Source organism: Poecilia mexicana, unplaced genomic scaffold, assembly GCF_051168715.1.
Source record: "Poecilia mexicana isolate PSO_F unplaced genomic scaffold, ASM5116871v1 scaffold_13, whole genome shotgun sequence".
Lineage (NCBI taxonomy): Eukaryota > Metazoa > Chordata > Actinopteri > Cyprinodontiformes > Poeciliidae > Poecilia > Poecilia mexicana.
Window position 1 is genome coordinate 8,876,481 of NW_028263382.1, and position 24,651 is coordinate 8,901,131.

General features: G+C 38.6%; 1 protein-coding gene across 2 annotated transcripts in view; it reads right to left on the reverse strand.

Annotated features, from left to right (window-relative positions):
• aplp2 (amyloid beta precursor like protein 2) overlaps positions 1-24,651 on the reverse strand; it is an 80,976-nt gene that overhangs the window by 7,454 nt on the left and 48,871 nt on the right. The window contains exons 4-14 of one of the 2 annotated variants that reach the window (XM_088011645.1): positions 23,951-24,063; positions 20,701-20,921; positions 17,228-17,442; positions 16,351-16,527; positions 13,720-13,853; positions 11,988-12,062; positions 11,625-11,783; positions 10,964-11,092; positions 8,479-8,578; positions 6,869-7,042; positions 1,234-1,316 (exon numbers count right to left, since the gene is read on the reverse strand). In XM_088011645.1, coding sequence (XP_087867771.1) covers positions 1,234-1,316; positions 6,869-7,042; positions 8,479-8,578; positions 10,964-11,092; positions 11,625-11,783; positions 11,988-12,062; positions 13,720-13,853; positions 16,351-16,527; positions 17,228-17,442; positions 20,701-20,921; positions 23,951-24,063 — 1,580 coding nt within the window. The remainder of the gene's footprint in view (positions 1-1,233; positions 1,317-6,868; positions 7,043-8,478; positions 8,579-10,963; positions 11,093-11,624; positions 11,784-11,987; positions 12,063-13,719; positions 13,854-16,350; positions 16,528-17,227; positions 17,443-20,700; positions 20,922-23,950; positions 24,064-24,651) is intronic. The other variant, XM_014985627.2, reaches the window with a different exon arrangement.

Consider the following 24,651-nt stretch of genomic DNA (forward strand, 5'->3'; position numbering starts at 1 on the left):
CATCCATCCATCTCCAGGTCTTAGGTCACATTAAATGTGAAAAACTTTGGAATATTTTAATGTCACATTTTAATAGGGTGTTGACATTCCTTATATCCACTGTAAATTACTTCAGTCACTCTTCTTGTGTGAACAGGCCATCAGCATCCATCTGCTCACTGCACAATCACAGGGTAAGGACGATGCTTTTAGGAGATAGAAACAAGTGACAGCCTGCATTTTCTACAGAGACCAATCCATATTCTGTATCTGACTCAATAAAATGTTTTTAGGTCTCACACCCATCGGATAATTTCACTGCCAGGTTGCTCTATCTCAGAAAAACAGCCTTACCCCACAAAAGACAGAAAACTCATGCACACAAACATGCAGCTTGGTAGCTGGGTGTTGGCTTGACATGCAGAACACAAGACGCACTCAGAGGCAAACATGGTTTGAAAATCCTCGCGGCGGCCTGGCGAGTTGGGTGAGGAAATGTGCCATGCAGTGACTGGCGAACAGAGCGTGGAGCCGATTTGCATGAAGGCCGGCTGGAGGAAGCCACACACAGACGCGAGTAGCCCAGAGCGAGACGGATGTAACTATGACAACATAGTTACTGGATCCTCCGTCACAGTGAAAACTGAAATTAAGAGAAAGTGCCGGGTCGCCTCATTCATCTCAATCAGCCTCCGCCGAGTGAAATTAACCTGCCGACAGTCAGCCCTGTGTTTATCCTCAACAAAGCTGCTCTCAGGTCACAGAGGCAGGGCTTAAACGATTCATCGGATGAATTGACTATTAAAATAATCAATTAATCATTAACTGGTGTACACAGGTGCTGAAAGAACAACACACTCAGAGTTGTAATTAAGCCAATATATATATACATTTTGTACTTATTTAAGGTAAGCCTTCAGATTTTAATAAATTAATGACGTTAAATTAGGACTGAATTGATTAATTGTGATTAATTGATCATTGAAATAATAATCAACTAATTTAGTGAACTATAAGTTATTAACTGAAATAGGAACATGTTTATTTTCCTAATTAAAAAGGAATTGAATTATTTGTACATTTGCATGTTTTTCTAATATTGTATAAAAATGCCTAAATAAAAAATCTGCAGAATGTGTCATTTCAGAATGTGTCATTTAAAAAAACCCAATTATTGATTAATCGTCAGAATAATCAACCGATTAATTGATAATTTAAATAGTTGTTGGCTGCACAGAAGCGTCAGGCACTCACCAGGTCTTCTCCCATCTTCGGCTTGCTGTTGATGACTCTCTCCTCGGCGCCGATCAGACCGTCCAGACCAGCCATGGCGGAGCCTGGTGGAGGTAAAGCCGGATCGGTCAGTGACACGCAGAAAACGGGCAAAACAAAACAGACAAACAGGGGTGGTGATGTTGGTGGACAGCAGATTGTTTCGTCACGGCCGTTGCATCAGTCTCCTCAGTGCGCTGGTGACAACAAAACCCTTTCTCCCATTCAGCACAGAGAGACGACTGTGAACATGACAGCGCTCTCCCACAAAGGCCCTCTCAAACCAGACACATGCAATTTTTCATTAACAATCGTTGTTGTTCGCCAACAGATGCATTTTTCTGTAACTACACCTTCATGTGAAATAAATGAGACAATGATGTGACAAGCTGAGGAGGTTCTGTCCCTGCAGGGTGTGCATGGCAGGCAGCTGCAGCGTCGCTCTGCATACAGAGCAGCGCCGCTTTTTAAACAACTAACACCATGTGTAGAAAAATGGGACAAGTATTTTAATTAATTTACTATGACCAGTATTCAATCTTTGTCTGTACAAAGAGTGAAGAGTGCCAAATTACAATAAATAAAAAAACTCATCAATATTAGGGCTGCAACCAACAATTATTTTAGTAATCGACTACTCAGACAATCAGTTAATTGATTAATTGGATGAAACATTTTGTTCATTCTGAAGACTTTTCATTTAATTAATTTAATAATTTGATTTAACATTAATACAGTTCAGGGATAATCTGTTGATTATTTTTAGGATTAGATGAATAACTGATATATTTTTTAAGTATTTGAACCAGGTGAAGATAAAAATATACTGTTTTTGAACAGTTTTGACTAGCTTACTGCTCTGTGTCTATTGTTCTTTCAGCAAATGGCCTCGTTTTGAGCCTCTATGCTCCAGTTAATTAATCGACTGCTACACTGGTTGACAATTATTTTAGCTGTCGATTAATCATGATTAGTCCGATTAATCGTTTAAGTCCAAATTTCAATATGTCAATAAACCTTTAAATATACAATGAAATAATTTATTTAGCACATAATTAATTCTATGTCTCTCAATTAAAGTAATAATTTTATTATTAATTTATTTCCTCTTATTAGAAATATGGTTAAATTCAACATCTTGCCTGACCTAATTTCGTAGATATAATTATTCATGTTTTTTATTCAATTAGAAATTGAGTTTCTAATTTAAGTTTTTTATTTATTGTAATTTGACACTTTTCACACTCCATAGGAATGTTGACAAAAGCTTAATGGTAAAACTGTATCTGGGAGTAATCACACCTCTCTAACTGTTCAGTTTTAAAAAGAATAAAAAGTTTAAATTTGCATCAAAAGTAATCAAATTAGCAAAAGTCCAGTGATGTAAGATTTAAAATCAGAATAAAAACACAGGAACACTGCAGGTCCCCCGGCACACCGACCGCATGGTGAGACTCGTCCTCATGGATGAAGTTAAATACAATCAACCAGCAACCATAAACAACCAGGCAGAGCTACAACAGATGTGTCACAACAGCCCAGTCAAAGTCTAGAGTAAATACAATTGAGAACTGTGGTGAGACATAAAAACTGATGTCCACTTTTGCTGTCCCTACAACCAGACTGAGTTATATTGGAAAGGGAAACTGACTCATGGCTGCAACTGTAGCAAAAGATTTATTGGCACAAAATATAAATAATGCCAGACCTTAAGATTTTAATCTGAATAAACAGTTAAAGATTATCTTTTTTACCCCTTCTTATCCATAAATATTCACTACTGAGCCCTGGCCAATCAAACATATAGATTTTTGAGCTTGTAACACGGGAAAATGTGAAACATACAGGGGTCAAAAGGTGCCAACGCACGAATGATGCAAATCCCAAAACATGAAAGAAAATAAATGCAACAAATGCTGCAAATGGAAAATTTTGCAACCCCGGGAAATAGAAGCAAAAATGTAAGTCCTCCAGACCACAAGGGGGAGTCGACCAATAACTCGTACAGGACAAGAACCTCAGTAACGATGGGATGTCATGATTATCGGGACGGAAGAAATAAAAGATGCGTTATAGTTCATGTCTTTCAAACACGCAGTCTTTCACAACATTATGGAACAGCAGCATATTTACAGAGGTAACTCGACCTACTATAGACTCCCCCTAGTGGTCTGGAGGTCTTCTGTTTAGTGTTAATTTTGTTGATTGTAGGTTTTTGCTAGAGATGCAGCAAAACAAAAATTTGGGTTGATATCGACATCTGATATTAATGTCATGACAAATAACTGATATTTACTAATATCATGTACATTATATCATAAATATTTCTCTACTGTTCTGACACTTAAAAAATGAACAGAAGCAAAAGGCAACAAGATTAAAACAAATACCGGTTGTTCATATCTTCCTAAATTTATGTATCGGACCGATACGTTTAAAAAATTAATAATATCAGCTGATATCGATGTTGATGTAGATACATTTGCTGCGTTTTTGGTTGCATTTGTTTTTTGTGTTTGTGTGTTTTGGAGTTTTCATCACTTTTTTGTGTTTCCATCGGCGAAAACTTTTGGGCTGGATGAACGTTTAAAATAAAAACAGCAAACAGTTGTCATAATGTACTTATATTTAGAAATTAGTGCGAGATTTAAAAATTCAAAACTGCATTGACAGAAAAGTTTTCCATCTACAGTCAGGAGTCCGTTACGCTCTTTCCTGTCTGGGATGCAAACTGTGCCGAAAGTCCAAAAATGGCCGCTTTCACATCACAAATAAAAGGTAATCAGTAGGAGAAATGGTAAAAGATCCCACTGTCAACCTAAGTGGAGAACTTTTTCTTCTTAGTTTGAGACAGAGACATGGAGATTGCACTGATCACAGACTCAAGCTGTGATAAAAAAATGTTTTCCTTCCAGGCAGCCGGACGTTCTTATAATCTCTTAAAGTTTCAGGATTACAGCATAAAGACGGTAGGGGCGGTTTAAAACCTCTGCACACGTCGTAATCTCTGGACTTGTAGGAGAAATTTATTAGTTTATTTTTGGGTGAACGCAGAGTTCAGAGAGGTACACTGCAAAAACACAAAATTTAATCCAGTATTTTTAGTCTAGTTTTATAGTGCAAATATCCAAGTACATTTAAAATAAGAAAAAAACAACTTACAAGTAACTTTTCTGTAAGATATAGGAGCTTGTTTTTCATCAATAATTCATTAATATTGATTTGAAAAAGTTCTAGTTTCACTGGTAGATTATTTTACTTATAACAAGACATTTTCCCATTTAATAAGTTAAATAATCTGCCAACAGAACTAAAACTTTAATAAATATTAAGGGATTTTTGACTTAAACTCATATTTTCTGCTGAAAGGTTACTAGTAAGTTTTGTTTTACTTTAAGTGTACCAAGATATTTACAATAAAATTAGATTTAAAAAAATACTTAAGATTATGTGTTTTTGTAGTTTCATATTGCAAAAACCATAATCTTACCAAGTCTAGTTTTAGTGCAAATATATTAGTACACTTAAAGTAAAATAAAACTTACAAGTAACATTTCAGCAAGATGTAGCAGCTTGTTTTAAGTCAATAATTTATATAAAAAGCTCATCTTGATATAAGTGAAATAATCTGCCAGTTGGACTAAGATGTTCTATTATATTAAAGAATTACTGACTTAAACAAGCTACTATATCTTGCTAAAAACTTACTTATAAGCTGGTTTAGCCTTATTTAAAGTGTTCTCGGACGTTTGCACTAAAAACTAAACAAAATACTTGGTAAGATTTAGGGGTTTTGCAGCGTATACGCTACATTTCACAGCTCCTATTGGAAACTAGACGGCTGGTGAGAAAAATACCCATAATTCTGGTGAGAGCCAAAAGACTGCCGAGTAAAAACTACCAGCTTTTTTTACAAAGCATGAGGTGATAATCCAAATATGATGAAGAAAAAAGAACAAAAAACAAACAAAAAAAGCAACGAAATCAGGGTGGTCAGTAAGAAAGGGTGGAAAGGAGAGGAAAAGCAAAGGAAAACAATGGGGATGGTTTTAGTCGGGCGGGAGGAAAACAAGACGCAACAGAGGCACCCACCTTTCTTGAAGGCACGTGGGGAGTCTGATAGGTCGCCTTGACGTTAGAAATGAGCAACAGAAAAACAGAAGATCAGAAAACGGGACGGAGAGAAGAGAGAAAACTGAGGTGAGAAGAGAAACGGCAGGATTATCAAGCTCTGTTAACTGACTGAGCAGAAACGGGAGAATCAGAACCAGAATCGGAGTTGGCGCGCCTTGCTGAGCCCTCGGGCCGCTGGCTCGGGTCTCAAAACGCTCCTCTGGGATTTCACTGTAATTTGCCTCCCATCTTCCTGGAAATATTCCATCCATCATTTCTACTTCTCTTTAAGGATTCAGTCTTTTGTTTGGCACCAGTTTGACGTTCGTTTCCCCCCCGAAACGATTGGCTGCAGCTCAGTTTAATCTGAACAGTGGAGTTCTGATAAATGGGATCTATTATGCAAAATTCACATTTTCATACTTCCATTTGGGTTTCTGCTGCTTCTGAAAACAACCAAATCACTAACAACAAAACAAAAATAGTTGAAACCAACAATGTTAGTTTCATTGGTTTTGGCAACAATTTAATGTTTTTTGGTGTCTGGAAAATGAGACTTTCAAAAACCTTCAAAATGTAACGTCACAAATCAGCAGGAACTGCCCATCACCTAGTAACCCCAGCAAGCCCAGGCCGTTACCTAGCAACCTCAGCGGAACGCCGCCCGTCACCTAGCAACCAAAGCTGAGCTCCAGAATATTTGGTCAACTGATTTTCAAATTCCAAAATAGTTTACTGGTCCAAAACGGAAATTAAACGTTGTTTTAACTTATGTTACACAATTTCAAGTCACTGTTGTCAATCCTGAGTTTTACGACAGTTGGAAGCGTTTTATGGTCGGGCTTCCAACTGTTGTAAAACTCAGGAAAGAAAACAATGACTAGAAAGTGTTACTCTGATATTTATAAAAAATTCTTCAGGGTTATTGTAAATGGTGATAGTTGCTGACAGAAAAGACCTCCTGTAGCAGTCTGTATTACAGGGAATTTGAAGAAGCCTCTGATCAGAGATGCTGTTTTTCTATGAAAGTCTCATGAAGCTGATGCTCAGGATTGTTGATTATTTTCTTGATGTTATGTAAAATCCTTCTTTGCGTCATTCCAGTGTTTCCGCAGTCGCCCCAGAACAGTTCCAGCCTTCTTTATCAGGATGTTGAGCTTTCTTTGCTCCCTGGCTCTGATGCTGCCACCCCAACGGGAGAGACGACACTGTCAACATTATAAAACGATATCTGCTCTGTACAATGGCTGCTGGAAAAGACAAGTGTTTTGTTGTTGACTTACCGTTCAGAAACCACTTGCTGGATTCTTTTTGGTTGTGCAGGAGGCTCTACTAATGCTTTTCAAAGATGTACAGTTGTATATTTATGCATCCGTTCGCAGCCATTTTCACGTGTGTGTGTAAATGTCGCGTTGGGGGGCATGGCCAGCAGCAGCTGATTTGAATTTAAAGCAACAGGCCACCTGTAAAGGTTTTGCTCAGTGTGTGTGGTGTTGTACCGTACCTTCCGGCTCTGAGCGCGCTCCCAGAGACGTGACCTGGATGGGTCGGTACGGTTTGCCCTCGGAGACGGGAACCTCCACACTCTCCTCCGACGACACGGTGACGTCAGGCTGCGATTCAGAGATGGAGGACAGGAACTGGTCCATGTCAGCCTTCTGCTCCTGGAGCAGGTCGTCTGCAGAGCAAGAAAGAAAATCACAAAACATCAGTCACACTGCAAAAACACAAAATCTCACCTGGTCTACTTTCTAGTGCAAACATGTTAGTACACTTGAAATAAGATAAAGCTAACTTACAAGCACAGCTGAGTCGCAACTTGTTACATTTATTTGATTAACTGCTGGCAAAAACACTGTAAGTATACTTGAGTAAAATTTCTGGGTTTCCACTGTTCGTATCTTCACTGAATAAAGAACAAACATGTTTTAACCAAACATGTTTGTTCTGTTTGGTTGGTCTGTCTCACTTAAACATGTGAGACAGACCAACAGTGTTAGTTTCATAAGTTTTTTGTTGAAAATATTGATTAGGAATTAGTTTTTGTTTTTTCATTTTAGTCTTTAAAGTACCAGAATTTTCACTCAGCTTCATATTTCTGATCGACTCCGATGTTCTGATCAGTTATTCAGTGCTTGAGTAAACTTAACATTTTTTACTCTTACTCAAGTAATTTCTTGGTTGAGTACTTTTTACTTTTACTTGAGTAAAAATATGTTTTAGTCAGATTACTCTTACTTGATTACGATTGCTGTGAACTCTTCCAGCCACTGGTTACATGTAACTTTTCAACAATATATAGGAGCTTGTTTTAAGTAAATAATTTCTTAATATTAATGAAAAAGTTCTGGTTTCCACTGTCAGATTATGTCACGTGTAGCATGAGAAACATGTCATGTTATAGTTTAAATAATCTGCCAGTGGAACAAGTACTTTTTAAAAATATGATTGTCTTAAAACAAGCTCCTATATCTTGTTGAAAAGTTACTTTTAAGTTAGTTTTGTCATTTCTAAGTGTACTAAGATGTTTACACCAGAAACTAGACCAAAAATACTTGATACGATTTGTGGTTTTCTGGTAAGCATTTATAAACCAGGCAGAGCGTCGCCTCTTCCTGCTTTCTCATTTTCTAAGAACAGCAACAGGTTCTGTTTCTGCTAACCACCAATTAGCATTTCTCTGAAAGCCGGTTTTCTCATAACTCTGCTCTGCAGATCTCAGATGAACCGGCGCAGTGAAAGCTGCGACCCAGTTCTGTCATTACAGCAACTCAACTTTAATTTATGCTTCAGCTTCACACCACTTTTCCTTTCAAGCCAAGCAGAGAAAACAGAAGAACATTTTCAAATCCCGAAACTGGGATAACTAGCTAAGCGTGAAAACAGGGATTGGTCTTAAAAACCCAAAGAGAGGGACTTTTGTTAAAATTTTCACCAGCAGCTGAAGATAAGACGACGTGTGTCTGAAGAACTGGGTTGCAGTCAGACATTTAAACCGACCTGCTGGTGTTTGTTTTTCATTTCTCGAGAGTCTTTAGACAGAAATAAAAGGCGCAGAAAAACAAAATGTGCTGGATTTATCTTTCCATTTCACTTCATTCTCCCGTGACTCACCGATTTCATCCTGCAGCTCCTCGGCCACGTAGGGAACTTTGTAGAGCAGAGACAGACTCTGGTTCATCCTCTCCTCGATCACCCGCAGGTGAGTCATCACCTGACAGCAGGAAGGCAGGAAAACGAGGCGTTTAGAGTCACTCTGGACATGTTTGATCATTTAATTCACACGGACATTCATCTTCAATCAAATCAAAATATAAAACCAGGTAAAGAGGTTTCCATTAATGTATCTAAATCAGGCATTCACTGCAAAAACATGTTTTTTTTTTTTTGGTCGAGTTTCTAGTGCAAATATCTTATTATTTAAAATAGGACAAAGTTAACTTACAAGAAACTTTTCAACAACATTTAGGAGCTTGTTTCAAGCAAACAATTCCTAAATATTGATGAAAAAATACTATTTCCACTGGCGAATAATTTCACTTTTAACAAAACATTTTTTCTATGTTACAAGTGAAAAAATCTGGCAGTGAAACCTAAACCTTTTCAAGAATATAAAGGAATTATTGACTTAAAACAAGCTGCTATCTCTTCCCTAAAGTTACTTTTAAGTTAGTTTGTCTTATTTCAAGTGTAACAATCTTAAGCTTTGGTGTATTTGTAGTGTTTAAAAGGCTGCTCATCAAAATAAAATAAAAAAATACCCACCAACTACTCTTGGAGGACATTCAGTCAGAATTCAAAATTAACATACATTTGTTTAATTTTTTTGTTCATTTCAGTTGGTTTTGTGATTAATTACATCTTAGCTAAATGAAATTGAAAAAAAAAATAGGAAATTATGGAGAAAGAAACCAAATAAAAACATTTATTTTTGCTCCATTTCCTGAGTTGATTTGATTTTCCTGAATAAAAATCTGAACTTTCTTTGCCTGATGATGATGATGATGATGATGATGACATGTCGTCATCATCATCATCATCATCATCATCCTGAAAAATGGCTTGATTGTCACCATCAAACCTTCTTTGCATTGATGGAAAGAAAAAATGTTTTCATTTATTGTAGCAGTTAAACGTCGCCTGTTGATTGCTCAGAACTCTGAAACATTCTCCTGCTTTAACTAGGCCATTTAGGAGAAGGAAGGAAGGAAGGAAGGAAGGAAGGATGGATGGATGGACGGACAGATAAATTGGATGGATGGACAAGCTGGTAACTTATTGTAACCATGGCGACCACTAAGGGGAAATAAAGTAAAATTTAAATTGTTTTTTGGAGCCTTCAGGATTCCTCTGGAACGGATGAATCAACAGGAAGTCTGACACAGATACCTGACCTCTGACCGAACGAAGAGGAATTGGTTTCACTTTGTGAACTCAAATATTAAACTTAAAGAAACAATCTCCCCCTACATTTCCATCCAGCTGCTTCAGCTCACAGCAACGTCTCATTTTCCACAAAATGGTCAGAAATCTGAATATTTGCGTCAGATTTCTGGGGGGAATCAAACCTCAGGCCTCTGCTGTACCTCCAGTGACCAACAGGGGGCAGTAAAGGACCGTTAGCAATGCGCTGCAGCGCCTGCGGCTCCTTCCTGACAAACAATCCTCATCGTGAGGGATTTCACATCTCAGAGCAGAAACTGATGCATTAAGCAGCTGCACTCACTTCAGATATTTAAAGTTATTAAAAACGGAAAGTTAAGTGTAATAAAGAACAGATTATCCTGGATTATGAGTCAAATAATGACAGAAGTAAACTGAAACTGGAGGAGGAAATGCCAGCCTGACTTGTTGCATCTTTTATGCCAATCTTCCCTGTGACTGTGTGACTCAGAGACCTGAACCCAGAGAGTCCGACCCGATCCCAGCGCCAGCGGGTCAGGGTCCGGCGCCGGCGTGCTGCAGCGTGTTAATCTGCAGCTCAGGCTGGAGTGAATGAAACACTCTCTGCTCTCTCTGCCGCCCACACACTTACAAACAGGGCAGAGGAGCAGGATGAGACATCATTATCCCTGCTCTGTCTGAGGAACAGGAGGAAGAGGAGGAGGGGGGAGGAAGGGAAAGAGAAGGGGGAAGAGAAGGAGGAGGGAGAAGAGGAGGAAGAGGAGGGAGAAGAGGAGGAAGAGGAGGGGCGGCGGGAGGAAGATTGACTCGGCAGACACTTCCAGATCGAACAGGACAGATTTTAGTTACGACTACAAAACAGTTTGAGGATTAAAATTAAATGAAAAAGTGGATGGATGGAGACCAGCTAGGGTTAAATTCCTTCCTTCCTTCCTTCCTTCCTTCCTTCCTTCCTTCCTTCCTTCCTTCCTTCCTTCCTTCCTTCCTTCCTTCCTTCCTTCCTTCCTTCCTTCCTTCCTTCCTTCCTTCCTTCCTTCCTTCCTTCCTTCCTTCCTTCCTTCCTTCCTTCCTTCCTTCCTTCCAGCGAGATCTCAACAACGTCACACTAAATGTCTCCTTCTGATGAACCCTGAGGCTTGGTATCGGCCATTTTGGCGTTGCCGTTAGCGACGGCTGGCAGGATGGAGACACCGACCTGAGACTTCATCTGCGCGGCCTTCTCTGGGTCCACCGCCAGGACGTGCTGGTAGTGGCGCACGGTGTGCTGCCGGTCCTTGTTCTCGGCTCGGACATACTTCTTCAGCGCCTGCATGATGCGGTGGGGCTGAAATAGACACAGAGCGGCGGCCCAACGCCATCAGAACCGGGTTCCCACTTCCTGAACCCTAAACCGGGTCACGCTAAGGAACAGGAAGATGAGCTGAAGGCCAGCACCAAATACCAAAACCGGCCGCAAATCTTAGAAACAATCCACAAACTCTCACTCAGATATATATGGAAGTCCATTACTGCCATAAAGAAAAATAATAAAAGCCCAACAAAAAGTCATGTAGTGTTTTAAAGTATCAATTATGAGATAGAGTCACTTTCTCCAAGCAGGTTTACTCCAATCAATTTATAATCTCTTAATCATAACCCTGGAAAGTTGAAGTTATATTTAGTCTCATAAATATGACTTTATAAAAAGAAATTATGACTTTTACTCTTGTAAATATGACTTTAAAACTCAAAATTCATATTTTTGATTAATATTTTTATGACCTTTACTCTGAAATATTTGACTTTTACTGTCATAAATGTAGCCTTAAGACTCATGGTTTGTGTTTAATGGTGGTAATTAGTGGGTCTGCGCTGACCCTGGGGGGGTCGGCCTGCAGTGCGGCCAGGTAGTTCTCCAGGGCGACGCGGCGGCGGTCGTTCAGCATGGCCTCCACCCGGGCCAGGTGAGTCTCCACCAGCTGCTGCTTCTCGCTGGCTGCCTCCTCCTCCAGAGACTCCACCATCGCCTGGAAGTGCTGGAAACAAAACACTCAGATTACGACACAGAGCGGCGCGAGGAAATAAAAATCTAGGTCTTAGTTTCAGTCCTCCAGCCTCCAGGGAGGCTCGTTTAAGTCCTAATTTAGACTCAGACGAGTAAAGATAGAGCAGCTGGAGAAAAAGATAATTACAGACCTGTTGAGTGTCACCCAAACAGAGAGACGCAGATCAGGGCTTACCTGGACCAGAGTCTGTCTCTCCGCACGGGGAATGTTCCTGGCCTGCCGATCCGCCTCTTCCCACTCTTTCCTTACCTGCAAGAGACAAACAGGACAACGATTTACCTTTTCTCCAGGTAAACGGAACAAAAACGGCAGGATGTAGCAAACTATCGGACCAAATCTCAACATAAAGCCCTGATATAAACCGGCTTAAATCACAATGTGTCAAAGTAATTTACCCAGAGCCAAAAACTCAACTCAGGCAGGAGCAACTTCAACGTTACTCAAGTAAAAAGTATCCGTCCAAAAAATTACTAAAATAAGAGTAAAAAAATATTTGGTAAAAGTAACTGATCAAATTATCAACCATTTAATATTTAAAATTACATAAAAATACAAGGTTAAGTGGAAATTTTGGACCAAAATCACAATAATTCATTTAAGTAACAAAAAACATAAAATCAGGCAAATAATGTTTCCAAATGAGTTTCTTTAAATAAAAAACTTTCATAAAACCTGCAGGTGTCTGTGTCTGGTGAGTTTTTGGTTAAAACATGTTTGGTTTTCATTCAGTGGGTAGAAAAATATAAACATTTTACTCAACTAAAAATACTCCTAAAAATAATTTTTTTCAAAAAAGTTGCTGAAGTAAATAACTAGTTACTGCCCACCTTGAAGGTTTATGTTGTTCATGTTTTTTGTTTTTTCTTGGTGTTTGGTAAATTTGAGTCGTGATAACAAAATTTACTGAACGATAAATTGTCCCAAAAGATATTGCGATAAACGATAATATTAATTTGAGACGATTTTCAAGTGATAAATAAAGCAAGAACACGTTCTCACAGATCAATAAACTTCATATTTCAGTTAACTTTTAACGCTAAAACTGGAAGATATTTTAAATATCCAAACTACAAAAACAAATAAAATGAATTGTGGAGAAAACAAAGGAGGTAGTTGAGACCAAAGAATCAGGCTGAAAACTTTTATCATCCAGTTTAAGGCCAAAAAAGAGAAACAAAAAATGATGTAGATGTAAATTATAGATTTTGTTTTAGTTAATCATGCGATTAACTGAATTATTGCGACAGACCTGGATGTGAGTTGCAAAGCAATAAACAGATTTATGAAAATAAAAACTGTTGTTCTGTTGGGCTGAGCGGTACAACTTAAAAATAAAATGTCAGATTTTTAAAAATAAATACGATTTTTATTTTCCTTGCTTTCTTTTCTAAAAAAAGAAATTACATATAACTGAAAATATTTTCAAAAATCCCTTCTGCAATTTGTACGACGGATTATTATGTAACGAGAATTTGTTTAACTACAAGAATAATCATAATATTAGCAGAATAAAGATGCAATTTTACCAGAAATACATTTTAAAATTAGGAGAAAAAAGCCGTTTTAATGAGATCAGAGTGTTTGGTTCTCAGTCGTTTCCACATCGTTTCAACGTCCGGCTGCCAGAGATACAAATCGATTGGATTCCGGTTTGTAGGGTCACGATTCAATTCAGAAAGATTTTAAATTCAGAAACCAAAGTTTTCTATTCAAACGGTTCAGAGATTCAGTTTAAATTAAGCGACTGATGAGAGGAGAACCGAGCAGAGCTGTTTTATTTGGTAATATACGATTTGCAGAGTAACGTTTCTATAAGGTTCCACACTGCATCGCCTGCATTACCATCAATCGTTAAACCCCTGCTATCTAACAGGAAAATAAAGAGGAGCAGATTCTGGTCGCTCACCCGCTCCATGCGGTTCCGGTGCCGGACCTCCAGCTGCTCCTTGGCTTTCTGGAAGCGGCCGTGCTCCTTGTCGTCCGCCGGCGTTTCGAAGTAGACGTCCACATCGTCGGACCAGGCCACAGGATGAAAGTCGTCTATTAGAAAGTAGGAATTAGTGAGACGATCAAATGAAAGGAGACAAAACGTCGAGGCGCAGCAGGAGAGAAAGGAGCCGAAACAGGAGGAAGGTTTGTTACTCTGCGGCGTTCCTCTTCCCACAGTGAGCCTGAGATATCTGAGGGAACCTGACAGTCTTTCCGTTTCAATTTTCCCTCATCGGCTTTCAGCTGACAGGTTTGACTCCCAGTTTGACAGCTGGGTGAAACTGGGTGGCCTGTTTTAGTTTTTACTCTTCAGTTTCCTCGCTAACTAGGAGTCACCAAAGCAGCAGGAGGGAAACCTTATCATGCCGCTGCAGCATCAAAACAAAGATCAACTCCAGCTTCCTGCCACGACTTCATCTCCTTATGTCAGCCTGGTTTTTATAAATGTCACAAGATTCAGTTGGAAAGGTTCCTGAACCGTTTGGAATGATGAAGGCGAAAATAAAGAAACAACAAAACAAAAACGTCCTGGTGGGTTTCTAAAAATAAACTCTGTGGGAAGACGAACGAAGAAACGTGAAGAAATGTCAGAAAGCAAACACGAATATGGAGACAAAAACACGAGCGAGCACGAACTGAATAAAAGCAGAAAAAGAAAAACATTTATAACATCGAGCTGCGACCCGATGAGCGACGGGAGCAGAGTTCTGGCATTTCCACTAAGAATATAACGACGTGGGGTGCTGTGGTGGCGGACGGGTTAAGCACAACCCACATTTGGAGGCCTTAGTCCTCGACGTGGCCGTCGCAGGTTCGAATCCCGACCTGGCGACCTTTGCCGCATGTCTTCTCCTTCTCTCATTTTCCCACTTTCCTGTCAATTAACTATCAAATAAAGGCCACTAGAGCCAATAAAACCTTTAAAAAAAAAGAATATAACGACGTTTTTCCTCCTCAGGTGTTTTCTACAACAGCTCAGTAGCTGGGAAAAAGGAGCAAATTTCCACCAAAAACTCAGAAATTTTGAGATTATTCTCATAAATTTTCCAAGAAAAAAATATCAGAAAAATTTTTAAAGTCCAAATTTTGAGAATTTGCATTTAAAAAAAATCTGAAATTTAAAGATTATCTCAGAAATTTTCTAGAGAAAAAAAAATCATAAAAACTTGAGGTCCGAAAGTTGAAAATTAGTTTTACAAAAAAATCTAAAATTTGGAGATTATTCTCAGAAATACACTAGAAAAAAAAATTAAATAAAAATTCTGGAGGTCCAAAAGTTTAAAACTTGTGTGAAAAATTAAATAAGAAATTAAAGATAAATTTCAAAAATTCTGTAGGAAAAACAAATTAAATTATTGAACTTTAAAAGTAAAAAAATTGGTTAGAATAAACTAGAAAAGCCAAAATTTGCAACTTTTTGAACTTTGAAAGTTTTTCCTATAGAAATTAACATTAATATTAAAATTTCTGAGTTTTTTTCTTGCAACTGTTTAACTTCAGTAATAAAAGACAGTCATTGACTAATTATATATTCTTATTCTTATTATTATTATGTATAATTAGTTAAATATAAAATAATTATGTTTTTCTTTAAAATAATCTAATAAAACATTATTTGGTTTAGTCTTATTTAAATAATACTAAGAACAAATAATTTCCTAATGTAGGAAAGTTTCATCCCTTTTCAACTCGTCCTCATGACATTTATTCATATAAGGACATTTAAACTGTTTAGGAAAAAGGAGCAAAATAAGAAGCACAATTTGATGAAAAACATGAACAGATTAATCAGAAATAATTTTTAGTGGGTTGTAAAAATTGTTAAGTTATTGTTGTTCAGACTGAGGGCTCTAAATGTGACCTTGAACAAGTTAGGATGGATCTATGGCCTAAACAAAACATTTTCATGACATTTTCTGCACAAAAATCATTTCAGTCTCCTCAGTTCTGCCTGTTTTGAGCGTCTTGTCTCTTTAAATACAAATAATCTGCTGCTGGCCACGCCCCGAAGTTAATGTGAAAATGGCTGCAAACAGACGCGTAATTATGCAATACTACATCTTTGAAAAGCATTAGTGGAGCCTCCTGCACAGCCAAAAAGAATGCAGCAAGTGATTTCAGCCATTGTAAACTGCGTCCTGCAGAAAAACCTGCTGACCAAATGTTCTGGAGCTCAGCTTGGGTTGCTAGGTAACAAAGCATTGCGACTCAGTAATCTGGAGGTTTTTGAAACAAGACACCAAACGCATGAAATTATTGCCAAAAAACGGCGGGTATTGCTTTTTTTTTTTTTAAGTGCTTGGGTTGTTTTTAGAAGCAGTTAAGACAAAGTAGAAGTACAAAAACATACAAAATGTGAATTTTGCAAAACAGGTTTCCTTCAAGTCATGACAGGCAAACGGAGAGAAATCAAAATAAAATTGTGAGATGATTTCAGCAGTGAGGAGGTTTTGGAGAGAAACTAAAGTGATGCTTATTATCGATTTTCAGGCCGACAGGCAGAGAGTGGATGGCTCAGCCACACCGGCCTCCGACCCATCAGACTTACGGTTGAAAATGCACTTGTACATGCAACCAAACCATGAGTGGAAATTGTTTTGGTTGCCGCGGCAGCCGCCATATATAAATGGCATACAGGTCTGCTTCCCAAGGTCGAAGTACCATCGATGAAAGTAGGCGCGGCAGGGACCCATCACACTCGGAAGGGAGCACACATAGTTCATAACTGAAACGATTAATCATTAATCTCAGTATACACACTGTGTAAAAAAAAAAAAAGACTGCATTCTGCATTTAAGATAAATAAAACCTTTCTATACATGTTCGACTCAGTTTTAGTTTCACCTGGTTAAAAAAAAGTTTTATGTATATAAGCTAAGCACCTTTAGCCCCCTTTAGTGAACTCTAGAGCATCTGTAGATTAATTGCTAAAATAAAATACATTTTTTTGTGTGCTAAAATAGTCAATTATTAAATGGCTTTTTTTAAAACCAGTTAATTGTTTATTTTTATTTCTTTTAACTTACTTCTAACATTGCATAAAAATGCCTTATGTGGTTAAAAAAAATATCTGCAGTATCTGCCATTTTTAAAAACAGGTTAATCGATTAATTGTCTGAAAAATCAAAACAATAATTAATGAGTAAGCTGAGTCTGCAGTCGGATATGAAAACACTTTCTTTTCTGCTTTGTAAGATTTGTTTTTGTTTTTTTCTGTGAGTATTTTTCTTATGGGATGACTCCGTTAATCTCCAGAATAACTGATTTCTAAAGTTTCTTGGAGTGTTATGAACAGCATGACGACTTTAAGGTGAAATAAAATGATCTGCATGCTGATAAATTATAGATTGAAGTAAATAATAATCATTCATATTTCTATCAAAACAAATGCAGGATAATATAATCTTAAAGAAAATATTACTCACTCTTACGAAGAGAGATTTGGTTCTGTTTGATTTTCTTTGGTTGGTTGCTGCTTTCTTCTTCTTTCTCTTCTTTTTCTTCCTCTGCATTAATATTTGTCTCTTCATCCCCGTAGACATAGTTGTACTCGTCCTCATCTTCCTCCTCTTCCTCCTCATCTTCATCTTCGTCCACAGCCTCTTCCTTCTGAATCGGTTCCTTATTAGCTTTGGTCACACTGAGATGAGAAAGATGAAATAAGATTAGTGCCTTTTTCCACCTGTGTATCAGTGTCCAAAGCATTGACACAAACCTTCCTTTTACAACAAAACTTGATTTTAATTTTTCTTAAATACATTTAATGGCACCTCAGATCAACGATCCCACCAACCCCAGCCAGTATTATTGTATAAACACAGGGAGTCATGTTTAAGTCTCTCTATGACAACATATTTTTGTCTCGGGTAGCTAGAAACAAATTTTAATTTGTATTTAAAAACAACAAAAGCTGTTGTTTTTTGTTTAAACAGAAGCACGGCCTGCAGCTGCAGCTACATTAAAACCTTTAATATGGATCCCTGCAGGAGGGCAATAAACTGCTAGCTAACGATGGCTAGCATTGGTTTTAGCTGTTCAGTTGTCAACGTAACGCTCTAAATCTTAACGGACACCCAATATGTAAAAGCAAAAGCGAGCTTTGCTACACTATGACAAGCAGATGACAAGGTCAGGAAAAAGTTTTAATAAAAAAGAAAAAATAGCAAAGGAGAGAAAAGTAGGTCTGCTCTGCTAGCTTGACTATGACAACCATAACATGTAGATCTGATGTGGAAATATGTGTTTCCGTTCAGTTACAAAAATAAAAAGGCGACATAGACACCAACTGACAGGTAATCGGTAGAGAAAGTGTTTGAATTAGGTAATAAAGCACTGCTGTGTTAGCTTAGCTAACAGCAGTGGCAGCTAATCTACCACTGCTGAGTTAGCTTAGCTAATAGCAGCAGCAGCTAATCTACCGCTGCTGTGTTAGCTTAGCTAACAGCAGCAGCAGCTAATCTACCGCTGCTGTGTTAGCTTAGCTAACAGCAGTGGCAGCTAATCTACCGCTGCTGTGTTAGCTTAGCTAACAGCAGCAGCAGCTAATCTACCGCTGCTGTGTTAGCTTAGCTAATAGCAGCGGTAGCTAATCTAACAATAGGCATCAGTGATCTTGTCCACAACTATATTTATGCTGAGGGTGTGAGGATCTGCTGTTTTCCTCATCTACCGGTAGCATTTCGCTGTGACGCGCACAATGTTGGAGGCATCGCGTGGCTCAAACATCTTCATGTCATCCATAAAAGATGACATGAACTTGTTGGTTCCCCTCTCCATTGTCGTGGCTGATATTTTTTGAAAATCCGGCAGAAAGGCTACACTAATCGACTCAGAAATACTCTGCAGAGAATCAGTCGAAATGAAAGACGCCATGTTTACATAGAAACTAAGCTCCGCGAGGCTTTGTTTGTGAGCCATGCAGTCACGTGGGATTTTCTAGGGCGTTTCTGGGCGGAGTTTGGTAAGCTATGAACTTCGATCTGTTTGAACTTCAGTTCTTCCTCTAGTTAACCTGGTAAAATACAGTCAGAAACGTCATGGTGGGGATTTATTGCATCTTTCATCGTATTACGTTTTTTTAAATCATGATTAAGGCTGAAACGATTAATCATGAATAATAGATTATTGAAATAACTTTGTTCAGTTTTCCTAAAGGAATGCTATATTTTTACCTCTTAGGCAATAAAATGTTTATTTTCTTCTTACAAAGAGGACTTGAGTTATTTTCTTATTTGCACTTTTTGATAGATTTATAACATACCAAAGTGGTTAGAGTAAAAATCGGATTAATCGTGATTAATTGATTATTGAGATAATCTCCACCTAATTTAGTATTTGATTAATAGCTAATTGGAGTATTCGGACTCATAAATAAGGCAGTTTGCTTAAGAAACAACACATGCGGAGCAGTAATTAAATCAAAACTTTAAGAGAAAAGCCTTTTCTCTGTCTGGCTGGTTTGTATCTCTAAAGCACATCTGATTTCTGCACACTGAGCAGCTCGGCATGCTTCAGCTCACCATTATTTCTCCTTGACTGGGTTTCTGTTGTTCCTATTTGCTGATACCACTAACAGTTGATCGCTGAATGTTTCGACTTGCTGCACAGGTGGCATCCTCTCACACTGCCATGCCTGAATTCACCGAGCTCCTGAGAGCGACCCGTTCGTTAAAAAAATGTTTGTACAAGCAGTCTGCAAACCTTTACATCCTTGAGCTGAGAGAAAACAACCTTGGAGAGGTTGAAACAGGGGAAGTAAACGATTTAGAGCAGAGGTGCTCCGGTTCTCTCCTCAAGAGCTGCAGCGCTTTGAGTTTTAGACGCTCCAACAGGTCTGAATAAAACGGATGAATTTCCTCATCAGCAGATCATTCAGCTCTGCAGAGATATATATGGTGATGAGCTGCTCATTTGACTCTGGTGAGGAGGAGAAGTAGCAGCAGCTGCCTAAAAGTAGCTTTTGAGAACCGGACGAAGGATTCCCTGATTTAGAGAGTTTTCACACCTGATAGCCAGGTAGACTCGGTTCTAATGGGGACCAAAGTTGCAACATTTATTATATTTTCAGCTGCTGCGGTTCACGTTCACACTGCTCTGTGTCAAACAATACAAACTAAGTAAAAAACCTGTTCCCCTCCTGACCTCCGGGGGCGCTGCACCAAAAACCTCTGAAGAAGACACTGAGCGCAACTTCCTGCTTCATGAAATGTAAACAAAAATGGAATTTTAGTGGCTGTAGGATTTCTTTGTTTGTCTTTGATAAAATAAATTTCTTCTCTGACACTAGACTCTTTGTTTTGGATGTGTTAATCCAGAATGCCTTATGTTGTAGTCCACTTCCTGGTTCTGAAGCGGTCTGGTTCATTTGGTGAGGTGTGAATGTGTAACCGAACTCTGAAGCAAACCAAAAAAGTGAATCTGGTCCACCTACAAACCTCAATCTTTGTTTGGTTTAAGTGAACTCAGTGCAATTCGAACGTATGTAGAAAAACCAAACAGGAAGTGGACTGCAGCGCAGGGCATTGTGGGTAAATACAACCAAAACAAATGCATGAGTGTAACACTAGCAGGAGAAATGCCTTGTTGTCTTTTACCAAAAACAAAAGAGAAATCCTAAAACTGCTCAAATCCGATGCCGCTCAGTGTCTTCTTCAGAAGTTTCCATGTTGTTTCCTTCAGTGGTTATAAGTGCAGCGCCCCCACAGGCGAGGACGGGAACAGATTTTTCAAAGGGTTTGGGTTGCAGCAGCTGAAAATGTAACAAATTTTATAATTTTGCTCTGTAATAAAACCAAATCTACCGAACTATCGGGTGAGAAAACACTAAGAAATAGACTAAACTTACACAATGCAATCAGAAGGTTTCTCTTGTTGCGTGAAGTTTCAAAGGTCTGCTCACCTTTCCTCCAGAGGCTCATCGTCACCCAGGGCGACGTCCTCATTCTCCACATGCTCGTCTTCGTCATCATCGTCTTCCTCCTGGGAGGGCAGGGACGGCGGGGGGGACTCTGCGAAGCGGGAGGCGGGGCAGCAGACGTACTCTGTGCCGTGGAACTTGTCGATGTCGCAGGGCAGCAGCATGCCGTAGCTGTGGAGCATCATGGAGCTCCTGGAGCAGGCCTGAGCGGGTCACACCAAACAGCTTCCCGTCAGCGGATTCTCCCACCCGAGTACCACTGCCTACAGGGGAGCACCGCTGCCTAAAAAGCTGCTGCGCTAACCCCAACACATTAGCTTTGCTAACGCTAAAGTGCTGAACAAACATAGTTTTTAATTGAAGCTAATGCTAAAGCGCCAATTCAAATTGTATCTGTCCTTGAAAGAAAAAGAACCCTCTGATACCAGTTTAATTTTGACATCATCTTTTATAAAGCCAATGAAATAACGTCATTGGGTGGAAAAAAGAAAACAGAATGTGCAGACAGGAAACAGAACTGCAGTCCTCACTCACTTCAAAATAAGAGCATGGCCTTAAATGCATATGGTCATGCTCTTATTGATCGTATATGGATACTTGAAGAATTCTCAACAGTCAAAAAACAAAACTTCAGCACAAATGTTGAACTTTATTTAACTGAAAGTTTATAAAACGACCACGTGTTGGAGAAGTAGCAGCTTTATAACTTAGCTAGGAGAAGCTAAGAGCGCTAAGCAATTTTAAACACTGATAGTCTAAATGTTGACGTTTTTGTTGTAATTTCCATGAAAGTTGATGAATCGTCAAACAAAAAACCAGCAAAAACTCAAAAATAAATGAGGAGAAACTCTCCAGTTCTTCAAATAATCTGTTTATATTTAAATCAATTTAGGGAACTCTAAGTAAGCTAAATGTTGTCAAAACTAGCAAAAATGCAAAGTGAGAAATCAGTACTGCTAATCGGCTGTTGGCCCAACACAGCCGCTGACCTTCTGGATAAGTCTATAATAAATGCTCTTTTTCCCACTTCTGGACTGAACAGGAATATTGTTTTTTCTTTTTATAATAAACATGCTTTAAAATTCCCTACGGTTTTATCCGTTACCCGTCTGCTTGTTCTCTAGAGAACGACTAATTTCTGAAAAAAATGGGTTTGACAAAAGAGTCCAGATCAGATATCCAGCAGATCTATTCAGTCTAATTCTATGTTTGATTATTTCTAATTTCACTTTCTGAGCCATTTCAAAGGTTTGATGCAGTTTATTTTCTTAAAGTAGCCATCCTGTTGTTTTTGTCAGTTTCAGTTATTTTAAATTGGCCGTTTTAATCCTGATTAACTAACTAACTGGAAAACATTTAAGTTGTTTTTACATGTTTTACCAAGCAAATGAAGATATTGATGCATTTAAGTGAGCTATATTGGGGCAGAGTTATCAAATAAACTATCAAATAAGTTTGTAATTCAGTAGATTTACATTTTAATGTTTTAAGTCAATTCAGATATCAGAAGCACAGTACGTGAATCTGTGCGTCTTTAGCTCACACTTAAAAACTCATTTCTGTTGGCATTTCATTGGAAATCCCAGTGAAATACTTTAAAGTTCGTGGTTGTACTGTGGTAAAGTTTTGAGTCCGAGTTTGAGCGAGGCGCTCCACATCTTCCCAAAGTCACGCTGTCCTGCAGGTGACCTGCTTCTCCCAAACACTTCCCCCCTGCAGCAGCTGGAAGGTATCGGATACGAACTCGGCTTGAAACTCCACCGGCGCAGAGACGGATTAGCCGCCCCGCTTAACATCTCAGCAGCAGCTTGAGAAACAACATCCTTTGTTTTCCAAGTCGTTCCTCTCATTTTCTCCACTGGAAATGTTTCAAATCGACTGACAGTTTGCATTAAACGTCCACAGCGCTGAAGGAAAAAGAAAATCTAGAAGGTGAGGAAATGTTTGAGGAGAGCTTCAGTTACGGTCAAACTAACTCTGCAGCCTCCTGAGGGGGATTAGCAGCCGCAGCGCTAATCTGATTATAGGCTGAAATGTGAGGACGCCTGATCACACACTCACAGAGAGGAGGGAATATTTTTTAAAATAACTGTATTATGGATGTTTTTAAGGATTTTCTGGGTTTAATATCAAACATTTGGAATAATCTTTATGAAAACCCCCCACAAAGTCTTACAAAGTAATTTTAGTTTAGTTTCTAACGCAAGAGGAGAGCAGAGTAGCTACAAATTGTACTCAAGAAAAAGTATTTGGTAAAAAGTCTTCTCAAGTACTGAGTATCAATCATTTAAAATTTAAAAATTACATAGTCAAAATATAAAGTTAAGTGGAGATTTTGATGTTTTAAGGACCAAAATGTCAATAATTTAGACAAGTAACAAAAAAATAACAAAATGAGACAAAGGAAAATGTTTCCAATTCAGTTTCTTGCAATAAAAAACTGACAAAACTTTAACAGAAGCTGCAGGTGTGTCTCTGTATCTGGTGAATTTTTGGTTCAAACATGTTTGTTTTATATTCAGTGGGTAGGAAATCCAGAAAATTTACTCAAATAAGAGTAAAAATACTTCATAATAAAATTACTCAGAGTACAGTGTAGTAAAAATATTCCTAAAAGTTTTTTGTATTTCCTCAAAGTAGTTACTCTAGTAAATGTAATTTAGTTAATTACTGAAAGAAACTGATTTGGAAAATACCAAAATTTCCATTTAATTTTACATTTTATATAATATTAAATTTGATCAGTTACTCAGAACTTCAGTAAACTGTTTATCAAATACGTTTTTACTCTTGAGTAATTTCATGGACGGATACGTTTTACTTTTACTCAAGTAAAAATAAGTTGAAGTAGTGATGCTCTTACTTGAGTAAAGTTTTTGGGGACAATATTCACTCTACTTTTACCAACTCAGTGACTTTCTTGCTATTTTGAGCCACATTTGAGACATAAAAGAATCAGAATCTTTTTAAAGATCAGTCAGAAAACTTCACTGCTGATTCTTATAAAACTTCTTAAATATTAAACGGAGAGAGGAATTCAGCTCAAACGTTGGAAGATGCTTAGAAGGGATTTAATTGCGTAATCCTGCTGAATTTTTGACCAAGTCGTTTTGTTAAGACTCTCAGAAAGCATGTCAGTTAGAAAAGGTATAAACGTCTCCTCTAAGCAAAGCGTGACCAGGGAATCTGTAACGACGGCGGCGGTAATCCTGCGGAGCGGATCCGACCTCACCTCCTTGGCCACGGCGTGCCACTGCTGGTGGCTGATGCACAGGTCCATCCGCTCCTTGTGGAAGAACTTGCACTTCTCTGGAACCAGCAGGACGTCGCTCACAAACTCGCCCACTGAAAGAGAAAGATGGCCGTTAGTCGCAGCACCGATCTGTCCAGGAAAAGCCATTCCTCTGAAACACGGCCGGGCTGGAGGCAATAAATCAGCCGACTGGAGTTAAAAAAGGAAGATGAGATGAGGATATTCAATAATTCATAGCTGCCTCATCCTTTAATTTTCTCTATGGGGGAATAAAAAGGCGGCCTTTGACATCTGCACCTGTGTGAACCCCTAAACTAAAAAAAAGGGATTATCCGATCTGCTTAGCTGCAAAGGAGAAAATCGGTTTCACACTTGTAAACTCTTCCTGCGTCTCAATGATATCATTTGCTTGATGATTTATATTCAGCCATGTTTAATTCATGGAGCAGGAAGTTGGATCCAGAGGAAATAAATGGCTTGAAAGGCATCTTGTGACTCTATGAATAGTTTCAGGCTGAAATCCGTGCAGATCTAAATGTGGAGTCGGGGGTCCTGATGAAGATTAAACGCCTGGCTGGCATTGTGACGGAGGAGAAAATGGCAGAGTGTTGGCGGAGTTGGCTGGGATCCGGCTCATTTAGCGGCTTGCCATAACCTCGGACGGCGGGAACGCCGCTGGA